At 39.1% G+C, this 20,321-nt stretch overlaps 1 protein-coding gene across 6 annotated transcripts in view; it reads left to right on the top strand.

Moving 5' to 3' along the window:
* Positions 1 to 20,321, top strand: part of DGKH (diacylglycerol kinase eta) — a 184,094-nt gene that overhangs the window by 61,674 nt on the left and 102,099 nt on the right. For 5 of the 6 annotated variants that reach the window (XM_081215128.1, XM_081215129.1, XM_081215125.1 and 2 more), the window contains exons 3-4: positions 10,164 to 10,274; positions 15,869 to 15,949. In XM_081215128.1, the coding sequence (XP_081071254.1) occupies positions 10,164 to 10,274; positions 15,869 to 15,949 (192 nt within the window). The remainder of the gene's footprint in view (positions 1 to 10,163; positions 10,275 to 15,868; positions 15,950 to 20,321) is intronic. The other variant, XM_081215126.1, reaches the window with a different exon arrangement.

The following is a 20,321-nucleotide window of genomic DNA, read 5'->3' as shown; positions in this document are numbered from 1 at the left end:
TGCGGTGCACGGGCTTCTCACTGCGCTGGCTTCTCTTGTTGCGGAGCACGGGCTCTAGGCGCGTGACTTCAGTAGTTGTGGCACGCGGGCTTCAGTAGTTGTGGCTCACAGGCTCTAGAGCGCAGGCTCAGTAGTTGTGGCGCACGGGCTTAGTTGCTCCGCGGCATGTGGGATCTTCCCAGACCAGGGCTTGAACCCGTGTCCCCTGCATTGGCAGGCGGATTTTTAACCACTGCACCACCAGGGAAGCCCATGAAAAGAGATTTTAATATGTGTAGGTTCATATACCCTACTCCAGACCTGTTGAATCAAAACGTCCCAGATATGTAAATTGGTGCAGCCACTATGGAAAACAGTACGGAGCTTCCTTGAACAACTAAAAATAGAACTACCATACGATCCAGCAATCCCACTCCTGGGTATATATCTGCAAAAAATGAAAACTCTAATTTGGAAAGATTCAAGCACCCCAATGTTCATAGCAGCACTATTTACAATAGCCAAGACATGGAAGCAACCTAAACGTCCATCAACAGATGATTGGCTTAAGAAGATGGGGTATATATATACCGTGGAATGTTACTCAGCCATAAAAAGGAACGAAATGTTGCCAGTTGCAACAACATGGATGTACTCAGAGGACATTATTATGTTAAGTGAAATAAAGACAGAGAAAGACAAATACAGTATAATATCATTTATATGTGGAATCTAAAACATAATACAAGTGAATCTGCATACAAAACAGAAGCAGACTCACAGACATAAGAAACAAACTTATGATTACCAAAGGGGAAAGGGGGTGGACAAATTAGGAGTATGGGATTAACAGGTACAAACTACTATACATAAAATAGATAAGCAACAAGGATTTACTGTATAGCACAGGGAACTATTTCAATATCTTGTAATAACCTGTAATGGAAAGTAATCTGAAAAAAATATATATAACTGCATCATTTTACTGTACACCTGAAACTAACACAATACTGTAGATCAACTATACTTCAATTTTAAAAAGTCCCAGATGAACTGAGGCTGTCCATGTTTATAAAGTTCTCCATGTGATTCAGATGATCAGCCAAATTTTAGAATAACTGGTGTATTTGATAGAGCTTAATGTAATGTATGTATACTTATTTTAACAAAGAGGCTTAAATTTGTTTTTAAGACAGTAGGAAATTCATGGTGGGACAAAATTCAGAAGGGGAAAGAAGAACACAAGGCACAAAGCCAAAGGGTCTGGAATCGAGAGGAACTGAGGGAAATTTGGAGGCTGATAGAAAAACCAGGCTTTAAGCAATTTAATACTTGGATGGTAAAAGAGATTGACAGACTGGATCAGAATGACACCAAATGGTTTACATTCCAAAGTCTTAAGATGATGGGCAGGACTTCCCTGATGGCGCAGTGGTTAAGAATCTCTCTGCCAATGCAGGGGACACGGGTTCGAACCCTGGTCCAGGAAGATCCCACATGCCGCTGAGCAACTGAGTCCGCGAGCCACAACTACTGAAGCCCGCGCACCTAGAGCCTGTGCTCTGCAACAAGAGAAGCCACCGCAATGATAATAAGCCCACGCACATCAACGAAGAGTAGCTCCCACTCGCTGCAACTAGAGAAAGCCCATGCGCAGCAATGAGGACCCCATGCAGCCAAGAATAAATAAAATAAATTAATTTTAAAAAAAGGTGATGGGCAGTAGTCATTCAATATAAGTTCTGGCATATGTGTGGAGAAAAATAGTTCTTGTTTTATAATCAGGCAAAAAATAGAGGAGCTAATAAAAGAAAAAAGTGATATTGTCATAGAAGATGCATACATTAAAGTGCAATCTGGTGATCAAGATAGACTTTTAGTTTAGAGATGTAGAGTAGAATTCAGATCTGTGTGGTTTGCATTTGACCTTTCAAACAAATGTAAGTTTAGCTGTTGGATAGAATAGGGAAGGGTAGAAAGTTTATTACAAATAAGCATTGGTTTACACACTTTATAGATATAAGTCTGGATACCACCCAAATACAATATTCATGCTGATGCGATACATGGCCTTCCTTAGCAATGATGGAATGGTAGTGAATAAAAGCAGAATGGCTTTCAATTTGGGGAAAAAAAGGAAACCCCAGGAGAATAGTTAGCAACTAATTGCTTACATTTGCTGCAGGGACATTTTCAAATGAGAAAGAGATGGCCACAACATAAGCACCTCTGGGTGCAGTTCTCAGAGTGCTGTCAATTTCCTGCCCAGGGTCTCCTTTAAAAGCTCTTAAGATAGTGGACAGTTCAAGTTTCCTCTAAAAGACATTCAACTGCTTTACTTGAATATCCGTCTTCACTTCATTTAGTCTTTTGTGCAATTAAGAGCTATTCTGTGTGCTAGGAACTGTGGTAAGTGCTGGGGCTACAGTGGTGAATAAGGTGGGCCTGGCCCTACTCTAATCTAATAGGGAGATCAGTTTGAGCCTAATTGAATTTTGAAGAGCCAGTGGCATCCAAGTGGAGTTATCCGACAGCAACTGTCATCATTTTCTAATTCTTACTGGTAAATAAGACTGATGTTCTAAAAAAGTAAAATACTAACACTATATAGCAGTTTTAAACTCTGCTTCATTATTAAATACAATTTCATGATTGATTTCTCTTATGTAAATGTTCAGAAAACTATACATTTTGGAACTGTATACTTTATGTTATTAAAGCTGATCTTTGGATAATTTCTCTAAATATAAGCATTGGGCTCTTGTTCAGAAATGGTACGTCTTTACTGAACTGTGTCAGTCCCACTAAAAACACCTTTTCCCAGAAGTGTGACCTGTTAAAATAGTACCTTGCTTATTAATGACACTTGATACAGCATTTGGGAGTTTATGAAAGATATTTACACTTCATTTTGTTTTGTCCTAACAACTCTGAAGAATACAAGGCAGGTGACAGTGATCTTCACCTTACAGGTAGGGGAACTTAGGCTCATAAACGTCATTGCTCATTTGCACCCACAAATCTAGTAAATGGAGCCAGAAGTGGAACTCAATCCAGGGCTTTTCTGGGGAGTCAGGTCTATTTCCTTTGTGCTTTCTGACAGTATATTGACTTGCTGGAGAGAGAAAAATTGCAATATTTTTCTCCACTTAATTCCTCAAGTTCTTATCAGAAAAAAATGTTTTAATCCTCTTAATTTCTTACTTTTTGTTTCCTAATTATTGAATAAATTTATTAACGTTATTTATTTTGTTTATTTATAAATTTATAATTTTATTTAATAAATTTAAATCTATAAATTTATTAGTCATTATTTTCTTAGTCTCAAGTCCATGGTTATATGTGTAGGATGGAAAAATAAGTAAGATACAGGAGAGCGAGAGAGATGAAGTTTTAAAAATTCCTATTCTACATGATTAACGCTATAAGTTATGTGTGGGCATAGTGCTGTGGATATGATGGCCGCCTGAGCCCTGGAGGATGATAGGATGGGGTGGGAGGTTTCTAAGAAGAAGCAGAGGAAACTATTATGAGTAGAAGGAAGAGCTCGTGCAAAAGCTTGGACGTAGGGAAGCATGGAGGATTTGGGGATTTGCAGGTACTTCTCTTTTCCTCTCCTGTTAGAGGAATTTAGGAGGAGTGCTGAAGATGAAGCTGTTACAGGAAGTGGGTCATTTATGGAAGGAAGAGTGTGTGCCCAGCTCACAAGTCTGGGATTACACTGTGGGTGATAGGAAAGCACTGAACCTATTAAACCAGAGTTTGGCGAGATCAAAAATATTTCTTATGGATAATTCTGTCCATGGTGGGAACAATGGACTGGTGGTGGGAAAAACTGATCGCCTGGAGGACATGAAGGGTACTGCTGAGTTCAAGGAAATGAGAGGAGCTTGAACTAAGGCAAAGGCAGGAGGAGTGGAAAGGGATGGATTGAAAGATAAGGTCTGTTCTGTAATAAATAATGCTTAGCTCGGGGACGAATGTTAATGATGATGGTATCTTGTCATACCAGCTTTTTAAAAAATTATGTATCCTTTCATATCCATTGTTTCACATGTCACAACAGCACATAAAGATATACAGCATATGAGGATATTTCCGCTTTAGAAATTAAAGTCTGTAAAACTAAAGATGCTTACCATTCAAGGAAGTCTAGACTCAAGATGTTATAGGTTCTGTACAGGTACCCTGTACATAGACAGCTTTCCTGGACCTTGTATAACAAAATGGATGCGGCAAAGAAAGGTATAAGACAAAGACTAATTCTCTGTTTGGGAGGGGGGAGTAGATAGAGAGTTAAAAGAGATAGGAAAGACGTGATTACATACAAAGTATAGAGTGGTGAAAATTCTCTTGACCCATGTCTTAGTCTGTTCAGGCCGCTGTAACAAAAATGCCAAAGACTGGGTGGCTTAAACAATAAACATTTATTTCTCACAGTTCCGGAGTCTGGGAAGTATAAGATCAATGTACTGGTAGAGATAGCCGTCTTCTAGCTGTGTTCTCACATGGTGGAAGGGGCAAGAGAGTGCTCTGGGGTCTCACATATAAGGGCATTAATTCCATTCATGTGGACCCCACCCTCCTGACACAATCTCCTCCCAAAAGCCCTACCGCCTAGTACCATCAAATTGGGGGTTAGGATTGCCCCCAAACATTTAGTCCATAACAACCCACATCTGCCATCACAACAAATTCCATTCCCATTCCCTAGAAGAGAAATTTAAGGGGTCGTGTTGGGGCAAGACTAGAAGCTCGAGATTCTTCTGGAATTTTTGAAGGCATCTGTAAAAGATGAGTCATCACTGACCTTTCCAGTTCTCCACATCAGGCTCTTCACCACACCTATTTGATGTCCCCCCCAAAGCCAACATATGCAAATGTATGTTTATCAGATAAATCAGGCAGTAACTGATGTTTTCAAAGACTTTTAGCTTTACAAAAAGGCTCACTGAAGGGCTGTTTGTAAAGTTGCCCTCTTCTCAGGACACTGAAGTAGTATGCCATCAAAGCAGCTTCAACTTGTGACACAGAGGTGTTTCTGAAATGTTAGGTGAAATCCTAGAGCGCTCATGTGTGTATAATTTAAAAGAGAAATTACTTTTGTTTGCTTTTAGCAAGGGGCACGAAATGAGCAATTGCACAGCTTTAAGACATTGGACTGCAAACAGTCTCAGAAAGCCAGATAGAAAGGAGATCTTAAAACTTTTAAAGCTTATTTTATTGAAACAATTTTTTTTCAAAGCCAAATTCATTTAACTTTTTGTTTTTAAGATTTGGAAACTGGGTTATTGGATTACGGTTAGGGGCTATACAACTTCACTGATTTTTCATGAAGGTCAGATTGTACTAAACTAATATCTGCCAGGTTATATGATGAAATGGCCATTAAATGCAAATCTTTCTAAGCCTTATTTTGAGGGAGGGGAGAGCTTATCCCTTATCCTAGAAATTGTGAACAAAATAAAATTAAAATCTAATGCTTATTTTTCATAGATTGTTAATAGTAACTGATCATAGCTAATTCTTGTCTGTTACTAAATTCAATTTGTTATTCTAGTTGAACATTAATATTGAATATAATAAATATTTCGATTTTCAAGAAAGATTCCTTGTTTCTTCCTTTAGTTTACTCATTATTTTGAGATTTTTCAAACCACAGCATTTTTCGCGGAACCATGCTTTGCCTATATGATTATATTTGCAGGAGCTGTTACAAATTCATCATTTTTGTTATGCTCCTTCTTTTATGAGGAGTGTTTGTTTAACTTGCCATATATAAACAGACGTTTATTTTAAGGATTAACTTTCATGTGAAAAACTGCCTCCTAGTTAAGTCTTTTTAATCACATCTCTAGAGGAAAGCAAGCTAACTTCAGATGTTTTTTTCTTTCTTTTCTTTCTTCAAGAATTTAAAATTGACTGTTTGTATATTATAACATAGAGAAGTTTGTAAGTGCATGTATTCTCCTCAGCCTCACACGCTGCAAATAAATCCCTGCTTGTGCAAGATTTAAAGAACATAAAGTTATATAGTAAAACACAGATAAATTATTTGCCTTGAAAGTGACTATGTAAGGAGCATCTTTAAATTATCAGTAGCCATAAAATCAGGATAGATAGACATTTTCCTGTTCCTCTGACTATCTCTCCCCAAACTCTCACCCAGGGAGTGCACCTCAGGGTCCATATATACTTTTTTGCATTGTATTTGCTGTTTTTTATATGCAGTGAAAAGAAGCAGACCTGCTGAATGCTGGAAACCATAAAATCATTTATAGTTATTCTTTCCTGTTTTCTTTCCTAATTCTATCTTCGTTTTAAAAGACAAAGTTATATACCATTTTACACTTTAAAAGTTGTTTGGTTTAACATTTATGGAGGCCTTGAAGTGTCAGCTAACGTGTTAATTGGTGATGTTATTAAAATACGTAGGACATGGTCTTCGCTCCATGAAGGTCACAGCCTGGTGGGAACACAGACATGCCATTCAGTTGTCATAGGTGCTGTTATACAGGTAGGAGAAGGACACATTCGAGGGACAAAGGTGGGAGTGTTCACTTCCTCCTAGGGGGTGGGGAAGTCTTCCAGAGGCGGTGGCACTAGAGCAGAATTGAAATGATTGGGCGCTTTCAAGACAGGCGATTGAGGAGGGGGCATTTAGGGCAGAGGGAGGAGCCTCTGGCAGGAGGGGCAAGAGAGAAGGTTGGACAGCATCATGCAGGGGTCTTCTCTGATACATATAGAAGTTTGGACTTTATGCTGCAGGCAAAAAAAAAAAAAAAGATACAAATGAATTCAGTTACAAGACAGAAAAGGAACCACAGACCTAGAAAATAAACTTATGGTTAACAAAGGGGAAAGAGGGGGATAGGATAAATTAGGAGTGTGGAATTAAAATATACATACTTCTACGTACAAAACAGACAAGCAGAGGGAAGTATACTCAATGTTTTGTAATAACCTTTAAGGGAAAAGAACCTGAAAAAGAATATGTGTGTGTGTGTGTGTGTGTGTGTGTGTGTGTGTGTGTGTATAACTGAATCACTTTGCTGTATACCTGAAACTAACACAGCATTGTAAATCAACTATACATCGATTAAAAAAAAAAGATAGAGAAACTAAGGAAGGATTTAAGCAGTGGCGTAATGTAATCAGGTTTTCATTTTAGAAAATTACTCTAGTACCCATGTGAAGAAATATTAGATTATTTGTGCTATTTAGAAACAGCCTGATAGAACATAAATAGACTAAACATTAACTTTTCTTCCTCACTGCCTTCAACAGAACTTTACAAATCTTAGAACACCCACTTTTATCATTTGAATTGCCAAAAGATGTGTTCTCTGGATGAGTTATATTTTCATAGCATTTCAAGACTTTGTGACCAAGTTTAAGAATATAGACTTTCTACCCTGGGTAACTTTGGAGGCTGCATCGGGGCAGCTCACCACTTAACTCTTCCTTATTAATACCCTTTTCTTTCGCGATCTTTTGCATCTAGTTGCCCAAGGCAAATGCTTACACTTTCCCTTGGTTCTTTTCTCTCTCTTGCCCTTCATGTCTATCAGCGAGGCCAGTAGATTCTGCCTCCAAAATAACGTCTCAAATTCCTCTGCTTCTGTCGGTCTCAGTGATGCTACAACCTTAGTCCTATCCTCCCTGGTCTCTCCCTGGGACTCCTGCAGCAGCCTCCTAATTGGCCCTCCACTCTTTCTCACCCATTTCCCCATTCTCACTGTCCCGCTTCGACAGTTCACTAGCTTTTTGCACTTAGAATAAAAAGCAAGCTCCCTTTGTGGCCAGCATCGCCTGGCTGTTGTCTCCCTTCACCTCATCTCTTGACACTCTCCTTCTGCTCCAGCTGTTATTTGCTCCCACGGAGGCCTGCAAACACTTATTCACTTCTTCCAAGAAGCTCTTATAATTTGGTGCCTGGCAAATACTCCGTGAACTTAATAGCATAACGATATCATAATAACACTTTCTGCCATTTATTAAATATTTTCTGTAACCCAGATGGTGTGCTGAGTGCTCTCCAGGCATTGTCTTATAATTAAATTAGATGCAACAAGCTTGTGAAGTTGGCATTATTATTTCCATCTTTTAGGGGAGGAAACTGGGCATAGAGAGCTGAAGTAACTTACGCAGATTTATACCGCTAGTGGGTAGTGGAGCCTGGCTCGAAGTCTGTCTGTCTGATTCTAAGTCGGGCTCTTTGGTACTGGAGTTTCAAAAGTATTTTGTTATCATTAAATTTTAATGCTCTCACAATTCCTGGAGGACCATCTGAGAGCAGGCTCTAGAGGAAGGAAATCTTTTAATGAAACTGAAAGTAAACATTAGTGTGACCTAACTACCATATTAGAGACAACAAACTTTTCTCAGTATTTTATGTCTTGTTGATAATAAAAGACAGTATAGTGGAAGAGTTGGAAATAAACTCTGGCGTTCAAACAAACATGGGTTTAATCTCAGCATCTTCTATTCATTCATATGGATCTCCATATCATAGTGCCAGATAATGTTCTAGGTATTTGAGACACATCAGTGTGCAGTCCAGTGGGATGGATATAGAATGTTGGTTCTGTAAGCTGTTTTTGCCCTGGAGATTCACTGTAGCATTACTGCTCTTCTGTGAATTCAGGATAGATGTGATCCATCTTGGACCCCCATCCCAAGGGGATCTATTTGAGTCAATCCCATGACATATTTCCTAAGGACAGTCTCATAAGAAGGCTGTAAGTTTAGTTTGCTATAAATAAAGTGTCCTTCCTTCTTCCTTCTTTTTTCCTTTCAGTTGAAATGAAACATTAAATTTAACTTTATTAGATATAATAACTCAGGGAACTTATATTCTAATAGGGGTAGCACAATAAATATAATAAATAAGTAAATTACATTATACATTAGCAGATGGAAAGTACTTTGTGTGGGGAAGTAAATAAGATCAGGATGGGGGAAAATATGGAGAGCATGTGGAATAGGAGGTCAGTGAGGTGGGTCTCATCAAGAAGGTGAGAGACTTGAAGGAGGTGAAGGAGTTGATCAGATGGATATTTGAGGGAAGAGCAGTCCAGGAGGAGAGAATAGGTAGTGTCCAGTCCTAAGGGACGTGCATGCACGCCCACTTAAAAGCAAAGCATCATTGTGAATGGAGTTGACCAAGTGAAGGAGAGATACTAGATGAAGTCAGAGGGGTTCCAAGGATGTTGTTGGTGGCAATAAAATGAGCTTGTATACATAAAGCACTTAGCACAGGGTCTAGCCCAGTATCCCAGAGTCCCTGCCCACCTCTTCCAGCCACATCTCTTGCTGCTCCCCGTTGCAAGCTCTACCCTTGGTTTATAACCAGAAAGTCTGTGAAGAGTCCCCAAATATCTGTGCTGTTTTATACCTTTCTACTTGTGCACACACGTACAATACCCTTCTCCCACTCCTCATCATTCGGATAAACTCCTTCAAGACCCACCTAAGGCTGTCCTCTGGGAGGACAGCATCACTGACACCCTCTGAGGCGGAGCTTCCTTCTTCGGGCCGCCATGCACCATGCTTTGAGTATGTGTTTGTTACAATAACACATAGCTGATGGTAACTGACATTTAATGAGCACTTACTACGTGCCATGCAGTAAATACCTTTACGTGTTTTTAAAATTTATTTCTCACAACAGCAACCCTATAAGGTATGTCCTGTTGTCACCCCCATTTTATACATGAATAAATAAAGCCATGAAGTTTCTTGACTTGCCTAAGATCATCCAGCTACTAAGTGGTGGCACCAGGAGTTGATCACAAGGTTTCTGGCTCCAGAGCCCATGCCTTCTTAACCATTACATTATACTGCACCTCCACCCTTCCACCAGTTTACTATATACAAGTATATATGTACTTATATATGTACATGTACTCATCACACTGCATTGAAAAGTATTAGTTTTGTGCATGTGTCTTCCATAGTATTTATGACTGCTTTGAGTCACCATGTTGAATTCACCTTTGCTCTTTGGGACTTTGCACATGTGTTCCCTTGTTGAATGGGGAGAATAAAATATTCTCTCATGTAATTTGCAAAGCATGAGAAATAATATTCAAAATGTTAATGATAGTGTGTCATTAATTTTGAAATTTATTTGGTTTTGAATTTCATTTTAATCATGTCGTTGTGTTTCTGCTTCTCCCTAGACCAGTATTAAAGAGGGACAGCTGTTAAAGCAAACCAGTTCTTTCCAAAGATGGAAAAAGCGATACTTCAAACTTCGAGGTCGTACACTTTATTATGCAAAGGACTCAAAGGTAATTCGAGAGAATACTAGTTGCAAGCACTCGAAGGCTGTAGGTGGAATTGAAATTTTGGTTCTGTAAACTGTTTTTGTCTTGGGGCTCGCTAGCATTACTGCTCCGATATAAATTCCATATAAATGTGATTCATCTTGGACCAAATCCCAAGGGGGTCTATTTGAGTCAGTTTCATGCCATTTCCCCTAAGGACAATCTTATAGGACGGTCCTAGTGTAGTTTGCTTTCTTTCTTTTTTTCCTTCCAAGTAAAATGAACAGTTAAATGTAACCTTATTAGATATAATAAACTCTAAATTTGGGTTCCCCCCTTTCTTGCTACTTTTTACCCCATAAATCTTTTCCTGAAAATGAGAGAGAGAATTGCTGTAGTTCCTAAGAGTTCATACTCTGGTTTCAGACAAGAGTTCGTATCCCGATTCTAGCACATTCCAGTGGAGTGGCTGTGGACAGCATGTTATTGAGAGGAGGCTTAAATGAAATTACATACATGAAGTGCTTACATAATACCTGGCACAAAACAATCACTCAATTATGCTAGCACTTAGAAATAAAAATCACAGTGAAATAAAATCAAGGCTTAAATAATTTTTATATAATAATTGAATGAAATAAGAATGATGTAGCTTTGGAAGAAAAAAATTGTAATGATGAGCATCCATTTAAAACGGATATTTTACTGTTCCTTCAAAAATAAACATTAAGGTGGGTACCCTCAGCTGGCACTGGAGCTCCACTAAAACAGCCCCCTGCCCTGTTAGACCTGGTGGACACCTTTGGCCAACACTAGTGTCCCCCTAAAGTGGCTCCTGCCCCAGGCGTCAGCCCCACACACCAGAGCACCCACAACAGTTGCAACTGGGCCTTGCAGCCAGCCACACTGGGGTCCAGCCTTGCGTACAAGCACCCCCTCAGCAAGTGCAGCCGAGCCACAACAGGAGGACACATGCAGCCCACAAAGGGAACATTCCTGGAGCATCTGGCCCTGGTATCCAAGGGAGACCATGCTACTGGGCCCCACAGGATACCTTCTACACAAAGCCACTCTCTCAAGACCGGGGGATGTAGCTGATCTACGCAATATGTAGAAACAAACACAGAAAGTTAGGCAAAATGAAGAAACAAAGGAATATGTTCCAAATGAAAGAACTAAACAAACCCTCAGAAGTAGATTGAATGAAATGGAGATAAGCAAACTTCCAGATAAGGTGTTCAAAGTAATGGTCACAAAGATACTCACTGAACTCAGTAGAAGAATAGAAGAGTGAGAATTTCAACAAAGAGATAGAAAATAATAATGGAAATGAAAAATACACCAGAGGAAACCAACAGCAGATTAGATGATGCAGAAGAGAGGACCAGTGGTCTAGAAGATAAGGTAGTGGAAATCACCCAGTTAGAACAGTAAAAAGAAAAAGGAACCAAAAAATGGATAGTTTAAGGGACCTCTTGGGCAACATCAAGTATACCAACATTCACATTATAAGGGTCCCAGCAGGGGAAGAGAGAATGAAAAGGACAGAAAACCTATTTGAAGAAATATGGCTGAAAACTTTCCTAACTTGGTGAAGGATACGGACATCCAGGCCCAGGAAGTACAGAGAGACCCAAACAAAGTGAACCCAAAGGGACCCACACCAAGACACATTATAATTAAGATGCCAAAATGTTAAGCTAAGGAGAAAATCTTAAAAGCAATAAGAGAAAAACAACTAGTTACATACATGGGAGTCCCCATAAGACTGTCAGCTGACTTTTCAGCAAAAACTTCACAGAAGGGAGTGGCACAATATATTCAAAGTACTGAAAGGAGAAAACTTATAACCAAGAATATTCTATCCAGCAAAGCCATCATTCAGAATTGAGGGAGAGATAGAGTTTCCCAGACAGGCAATAGCTTGTCTACTTTATAGTTCATCACCACTAAACCAGTCTTACAAGAAATGTTAAAGAAATTTAAACAGAAAAGAAAAAATTATAACTAGAAATATGAAAATTATGAAAGACAATATCTCGTCAGTAAAGGCAAAATTATAGTAAAGGTAGTGGATCAACCACCTATATAGCTAGTATGAAGGTTAAAAAACAAAACTAGTAAAACCATATATATCTACAATAATTAGTTAAGGAATACACAAAGTAAGATAACATCAAAAACATAAAATGGTGGATGGAGTAAAAATGTAGTGCTTTTAGAACATGCTCAAACTTAAGCAACTGTCAACATAAAATAGACTGCTATATACAGAGGTTGTTGTATAAGGACCTCATGGTAACCACAAACCAAAAACTGATAACAGATATACAAATAATAAAGAGAAAGGAATATAAACATAATACTAAAAAAATCATCAAATCACAAGGGGAGAGAGCAAGAGAAGAAGAAGGGAATAGAGAAGAACAACAAAGATAACTAGAAAACAATTCACAAAAATGGCAATAAGTACATACTTATCAATAATTCCTTTAAATCTAAATGGACTAAATGCACCAATCAAAAGACACAGCGTGGCTGATTAGATACAAAAAACAAGACCCATATATATGGTGCCTACAAGAGACTCACTTCAGATCTAAAGACACACAGAGACTGAAAGTGAAGAGATGAAAAAGATATTCCATGCAAATAGAAATGAAAAGAAATATGGGATAGCAATACTTATATCAGACAAAATAGATGTTAAAACAATAGACGTTAAAACAAAGACTGTAACAAGAGACAAAGAAGAGCATTACCTAATGATAAAGGGATCAATCCAGTAAGAAGATATAACACTAGTAAATATATATATGCCCAGCAGAGGAGCACCTGAATATGTAAACCAAATATTAACAGACATAAAGGAGAAACTGACAGTAATACAATAATAGTAGGGGACTTTAACACCCCATTACATCAATGTAATTGTAATCATTAGATCATTCAGACAGAAAATCAATAAGGAAACACTGGCCTTAAATGACACATTAGACTCGATGGGACTTAATAATATATACAGGACATTCCACCCCATAACAGCAGAATATACATTCTTTTCAAGTGCACATGGAACACTCCAGGTCAGATCTTTTATTAGGCTACCAATCTCAATAAATTTTAAAATACTGAAATCACATCAAGCATCTTTTCTGACCACAACAGTATGAGACTAGAAATCAACCACAAGAAAAACTGGAATAAAACTCAAACACATGGAGCCTAAACAACAAACTCAGTAAAAACCAATGGGTCACTGAAGAAATCAAAGAGGATATCAAGAAATACCTTCAAACAAGTTAAAATGGAAACACAGTGTTCCAAAATCTTTGGGACTCAGCAAAGGTAGTTCTAAGGGGGAATTTGATAGTAATACAGGCCTACCTCAGGAAACAAGAAAAATCTCAAATAAACAATCTAACCTTACACCTAGAGGAACGAGAAAAAGAAGAATAAACAAGTCCAGAGTTAGTAGAAGGAAGGAAATAGTAAAGTTACGAGTGGAATTAAATGAAATAGAGACCAAAAAACCCCACAAAAACCTAAGAGCAGGTTCTTTGAAAAGATAAATGAAATTGATAAACCTTTATCCAAAGTCATCAAGAAAAAAAAGAGAGAGAGAGCCAAATAAATAAAATTGGAAATGAAAGAGAAGTTACAACTGACATCACAGAAATTCAAAGGATCATAAGAGGTTACTATGAAAACTATATACCAACAAATTGGACAACCTGGGAGAACTGGATAAATTTCTCAAAACATACAATCTTCCAGGACTGAATCAGGAAGAAACAGAAAATCTGAACAGACCAATTATTAGTAATGAATATAATGAAATATTAGCCATAAAGAATGAGATCTTGCCATTTGCAACAACATGGATGAACATAGAAGGTATTATGCTGAGTGAAATAAGTCAGACAGAGAAAGACAAATACCGTACAATCTCACTTACATGTGGTGGAACCTAGAAAACAAAACAAATGAACAAACAAACCAAAACAGAAAGAGACTTACCGATACAGAGAACAAATGGGTGGTTGCCAGAGGGGAGGGTTAAATGTCACGGGGATTTAATATATAGTATACGGAATATAATTAATAATATTGTAATAATTTTGTATGATGACAAATGGTTACTAGACTTATCATGGTGATCATTTGATGATGTATTTGATTGTCAAATTACTATGTTGTACACGTGAAACTAACCTAATATTGTATGTCAACTATACTTCAATTTAAAAATAGTAAGATTTATTGTTACTGTGCCAGTAGGATAATCGATCATTTCTATATTAAAAAACACGTGTTTGTGATATAATTAGTAGAGTTATACACCAGGAGGTAAAAAATAAATAAACAAACAAACATAATTCTTAGTTTATGCAGCTGTGGAAGTAATAACAAGATAGAATAATCTTATTTTAAAAGTCATTATGTTCACGGTTGTCCCTGATCTGGCTCCATTCTGACCTCTCACATTTATCTCCAGACAACACTGACCACTCGATAGTCTACAGCCTCGCCCCATGTTTTCCATCCCCAGTATGTTTTTTCCTCTATCTCCACTTAAAGAAATTCCCTGTTTTCTTTAAGGTCCCCCTAAAATTGTCTTCATTCCATTATTCACAAGAGAAAGCATTTGTCTTCTGCTGTGACCTTCCATAGCATTTTGTAGTGTCTGCTCTTCCACTTTTAATAGTCTCCCTTACTTAAAACTAGTTGTGTCTATTTCAGCTCCCGTGCTAGATTATAAATTCCTTGTAGTCAGGGAGCAAGTCTTACGGTCAGATTGGTTGGGTTGAAGTAGAGTTGCATAACTCCCTGGAGATCTTGGGGGGTGGTAAAAGTTATCAGATAAGGGAGCCTCTTTTTCTAGCAGTCCTAGAGGAGTGGTGTTATACCTACCTCCCTGGAAGAACATTGAATGACCGTGAACAAAGGACCAACTGACTCAAAGTGGGAAGGGTACATTTATTTACTAGAATTTCCTAATTTCTCAAGTGTCCATTTTAAAGATTTTATTTCTATGGAGTTTTTACCACTGAAACTTTTTTGATTAAAATCTCTTTTAAGCATAAAAAAAATAAATGTTGGAGCCTGCAAAAACAAACAAACAAATAAATAAATAAATAAAACTTCTTTTAAGAGTATAAAAGAAATGGCATCTTATATTTGCAGAGCACACGCACCATCTCATTTGAGCACATTTACAGATGAGGAAGGTCACCTTCAAAAAGTTCAGTAACTGTCCGTGATCTGAGCCAGGACTAGTTCTTCTCATTGTGGGGAGTGTGTGAGTATGTGTGTATGTCATACACTGAGTAGTAGGTTTCCCATAAACGATGCTTCTGGAGAGCACAGAGCATTTTTCAATGAAACAATGTGCCAGGGGAGTTCTTTAAAGTCCTTTACAGTTTGGAATTTATGTGTTCGTTGAACTTTATGGTTCTACTCACCAAGCATCAGTAATTTCCGTTTTTCTTCAGTTTTTATTTCTAATTCCTGACATAGCTTCATGGTCATGATGTGACGGTAAAAAAAAAAAAAAATACTGAGGAGCATTCAGTTAGGTTTGCACTTGACATGTTTGTGTTCTTTTTCATTAACAGTCTCTGATATTTGATGAAGTTGACCTCTCAGATGCCAGTGTAGCTGAAGCAAGCACAAAAAATGCTAACAACAGCTTCACGGTATGGTTATACTCTGGTAACTCCCCCCTCAAAAGTTATAGAATAATCTTTCGTGAGCTTGTACTGAACGCCCTCTCTAATTGCCAGCTGTGTGTCACACGGGTTGGAGTTCTCACTAAGAACAGTAAACTTGATAAGTACATTGTAGATGCTAACACCCAACGTGTCATGATTGTTTGGGTCCATAAACCAATGTATTAAATGTATTTTTTAAAGTATTTATATAGTTTTCTTTTTAGACCTTCTAATTTTAGTGCCTTAAAATTTTCACCTCCCTTTAATGTTCAACTAATTCCGCTGTTCTTAAATATTCAAGAAGTTTGGTTTTTTACCATCAATCTTAAAAATAATATTTTCTACTTTCAAGCTACAGTTACTCTAGTTGCTGTAGTTCAGGCCTTCGTTTCTTCTCACTTAGGTAATTCATTTGGCAGCTATTTAAAGAAGTGTCCTCTGTTCCAGTTAGTTTTTTTCCAATTGCAAATCACATTGCTTAAAAGACCTCACTGGCTCGCCATCGCCTGTCAGGTTGCATCTGTAACTCCGCCGTAAAGTCCTGTAAAATCCTTCCTCAGCATTCTAGCATACTGATAATTATTTGTCCTTATACATCCCACCAGTCCAGCAGTTCTGTCTAAACCTAATGCTTTTTCCATTCCCTCTGACTTAAATGATCCCTCCTCCATCAAGAGCTGTTGAAATTCTACCAGTTCTTCAAAGCTTATCTCAGATATCCCATACTTTTTCTACTTCTTTGATTACAAAAATATGAATTAAATATGAATTGAGGATCCACCATGTGCTAGGCACTCGTGCCAATAAACACAAAGGATTCAGAGAAAAAATATACATATATATATATATATATATATATATATATATATATATATATATATATCACTTCCCTCAAGATATTCATGGTGTAGTTCAGTGAAGTTCATCTGGGATTCTTTTTCTTAAAAAAAATCTTTAAATATTTATTTATTTGGTTGCACCAGGTCTTCGTTGCAGCAGGTGGGCTCCTTAGTTGCGGCTCCCAGGCTCCTTAGTTGTGGCTTGCCATCTCCTTAGTTGCAGCACGCGGGCTCCTTAGTTGTGGCAATGCGAACTCTTAGTTGCAGCATGCGTGTGGGATCTAGTTCCCTGACCAGGGATCGAACCCAGGCCCCCTGCTTTGGGAGCATGGAGTCTTATCCACTGTGCCACGAGGGAGGTCCCTGGGATACTTTTACAGCTACATTTTCCTTAGGTCCTCTCAGGTGCATTGTTCTTGCTAGGTCGCTGACCCCTTCCACACTCCTAGCCCCTGCCCTAGGAAGCTTCCACTGTGGACAGCAGTGTTTTGTGTTCATCCCCTAGGCATGCCAGGGCAGGGAGGACACACAGATAAACAAATTCTAGAGCAGTGCCATGATGGAGGTAAGCACTGGTAAGGGTAGGGGATGGAGAAGAAGCAAATGAGTTCAGATTTAGTCTTATTGATTTATGGGCATGTGAGATAATTCATGCTGTGAATATTCCTCCCCCGCCCCCTCCCCAGGGACAGTTGAGTTTGAGAAGAGAGAGGACAGCCAAGAATAGAATCCTGGGAAAAAAGTTAAAATGTAAGGTTTGACCAATAAAGACTGAGAGAGAGCATTCTGAAGTATAGAAGGAACATCAGGAGGCAATGATTTATAAAAAGCCAGTGGAAGGGAGTTTCAAGACGGAAGTTGTTAAACATCAAATGCTGTAGAGAGGTCAAGTCAAAGAAGAAAGGAAAAGTGTCTGTTGAATTTGTGAATCAGGAGGTCATTTGGTCACACTGATGTGAGTAGTTGCAGTGGAGGGTGGCATGCAGTAGGCTGCATGGCGAATGCTAAGTGGAAAGGCAGAGAGAGCCAGCACGGACTCCTTGTCCTACAAGTTTGGCGGTTAAAAGAAGGAGCAGACATATAGCAACAAGAATGTTCAGGTTTGAAGAGGCAGTTCTGGTTTTGTTGTTGTTGAGGATCTTTTGCTTTTTTTTGTTTGTTTGTTTGTTTGTTTTTTGGCGGTACGCGGGCCTCTCACTGTTGTGGCCTCTCCCGCTGTGGAGCACAGGCTCCGGACGCGCAGGCTCAGCGGCCATGGCTCACGGGCCCAGCCGCTCCGCGGCATGTGGGATCTTCCCGGACCGGGGCACGAACCCACGTCCCCTGCATCGGCAGGCGGACTCTCAACCACTGCACCACCAGGGAAGCCCTTTTGCTTTGTTTTTTAAATGAATTTTGAGTGTGTCTATATGAAGAGAGGAAAGAATTGTTAGAATCAAAAGCTGAAGCTGCAGGAGAGAAAGGGAATAACTGTTGGAGCATGATCGCTGAGTAAACTGCAGGGGTTGGGACCCAGAGCACAGGTTAAGAGATTAGCCTTGAATAGGAGACAAAGTTTATGGAAGTAGGTGTGGGCAGGAAGTTCATATATTTCAAACCCAAACACTACTGTTTTCTCAGTGAAATTGCAGATTAGGTCATATGCTATGAATAAGACTTTAGGAGGGTTTGGAGGAGCTTCTATAGAAGATAAGAATCGAAACTGAACAGGGACCAGTAGAAGATTACTAGGTAGTACATAGTGTCCACCAGAGATTGGAGATAAGTAATGTTCTTAATTCCTGGGCCTATAGCATTTTCTTAAAGATAGGAGTAAAGAAAAACAACTAAGTTGGCCCAGGATTGATGATTTATAGGGCATAGCATACTGGACAGAAAGATAAAAAGGGATTGTTGGATGTTTGAGGGATCAGTAACTGATCCATCTTCCCCCTCTGAGTTCTCAGTTTTTGAGAATGGAGCATAAGGAATACGAGATGCCTTTATTAATGGCTGAACAGGGTCCAATAACCACTGAATACAGAGCTTCTGATAAGTTGTTGGAGGCCGAAGGGCAAAATGTTGCTTCTTCTTCCTTCCTCCCAGGTGAAGGTCAGGTAGAGCGATTAACCTATCAGATTAACCACTTGTCTTCCCTGGGAAGTGAGCAATAGTTTTCTCCCCTCTGTGGAGGCTCGTGGTGGGGTTGTGGATAAGGGGTTCTCCCCGACAAGGATCTAGAGTTTAGTCTGAGTGAGGGTTCCGAAATTTAAGATTTGGGAGAGGTTATTCAAATCCTTGGTACAGCTCTTTCTTGGACCTCCAACTGCATGCAGTCTCTCCTTTTGTACCTTCTCATAGAACTTACTATATTGCGCCTTGTGTTTAGCTAAGTACTTATGTTTCTTATAACCTCCCTGAGGATAGGGACACTGTTATACATTTTTATCTCATAGTACCTTATCCATAAGTATTTGTTGATTTTAATTAATAAGATGAAAATTCATTTGGGGCATGAGGAGACTTTTTTGTTGAAATATTTTCAAGAAATTTCCAACGTTTCACTCAACCAAACTTCATTTCTGAAGTTTGTTGGACGAGAAGTGCGAGACTGAAATGTTAGGCACATTGCTTAGAGTTTTATAGCAAATCAATTTGGTAGAACTTTCCAGGGTATAAAATGGAATAAGAGGTATGTTTTCAACCAGTAATTGACAATCCTCCCTATCTTTAAATATTTAAATGTTCCACCTTCCTGGGTTCCAGTGACTGCTACTCGTGGTGTTATTTTGGCCAGTTCGTGTCAGAGGTTAATGGTGTAGTTTGGTGGTCTTATGGCTGGGGAATCCAGCGACAGCTGAATTCTGCCTCATTACAGCCACTACTCTTTGCCTTGAAGTCCCTAAGGATGATATATTGACAAGGGATAATAGTAAATGGAAAATCTATAATTAGTAAATGGAAAGTGGAAAAGCTGTGCTTTACCCAAAAACCCCGTGTCAAACTCTAGTAAAATGGGTTCTACAGGGAGTGTTCTAGAGAGCAGGGCAGAAACTGACTTAGCTGGGGAAGTCATACTGTGGTTATGAGCAAGCACTGAGACTGACTGAGCTTCCAGAGGAGGGGACACAGACATCTTGAGGGTGGTGTCAAAGGACCTGCAGACATGGTTAAGACCTACCTACACGATGATTACATTTTTTTCTCTTTTTTTTTGCGTTACGCGGGCCTCTCGCTATTGTGGCCTCTCCCGTTGTGGAGCTCCGGACGCGCAGGCTCAGCGGCCATGGCTCACGGGCCCAGCCACTCCGTGGCATGTGGGATCTTCCCAGACCAGGGCACGGACCTGTGTCCCCTGCATCGGCAGGCGGACTCTCAACCACTGCGCCACCAGGGAAGCCCACGATGATTACTTTTAAACAGGCCTATGCTCCCATCCCTGGAGTTAATAATTGTCTTGTTTTGGGGGTTGTCTGAATTGCCTCAGGTATTGTATTAGTTTTCTGTTGTTTCGTGACAGATTACCACAAACTTAGTGG

The sequence above is a fragment of the Mesoplodon bidens genome (assembly GCF_964165515.1).
Source record: "Mesoplodon bidens genome assembly, chromosome: 17".
NCBI classification, from domain to species: domain Eukaryota; kingdom Metazoa; phylum Chordata; class Mammalia; order Artiodactyla; family Ziphiidae; genus Mesoplodon; species Mesoplodon bidens.
This window is presented reverse-complemented; position numbering and strand designations above follow the sequence as displayed.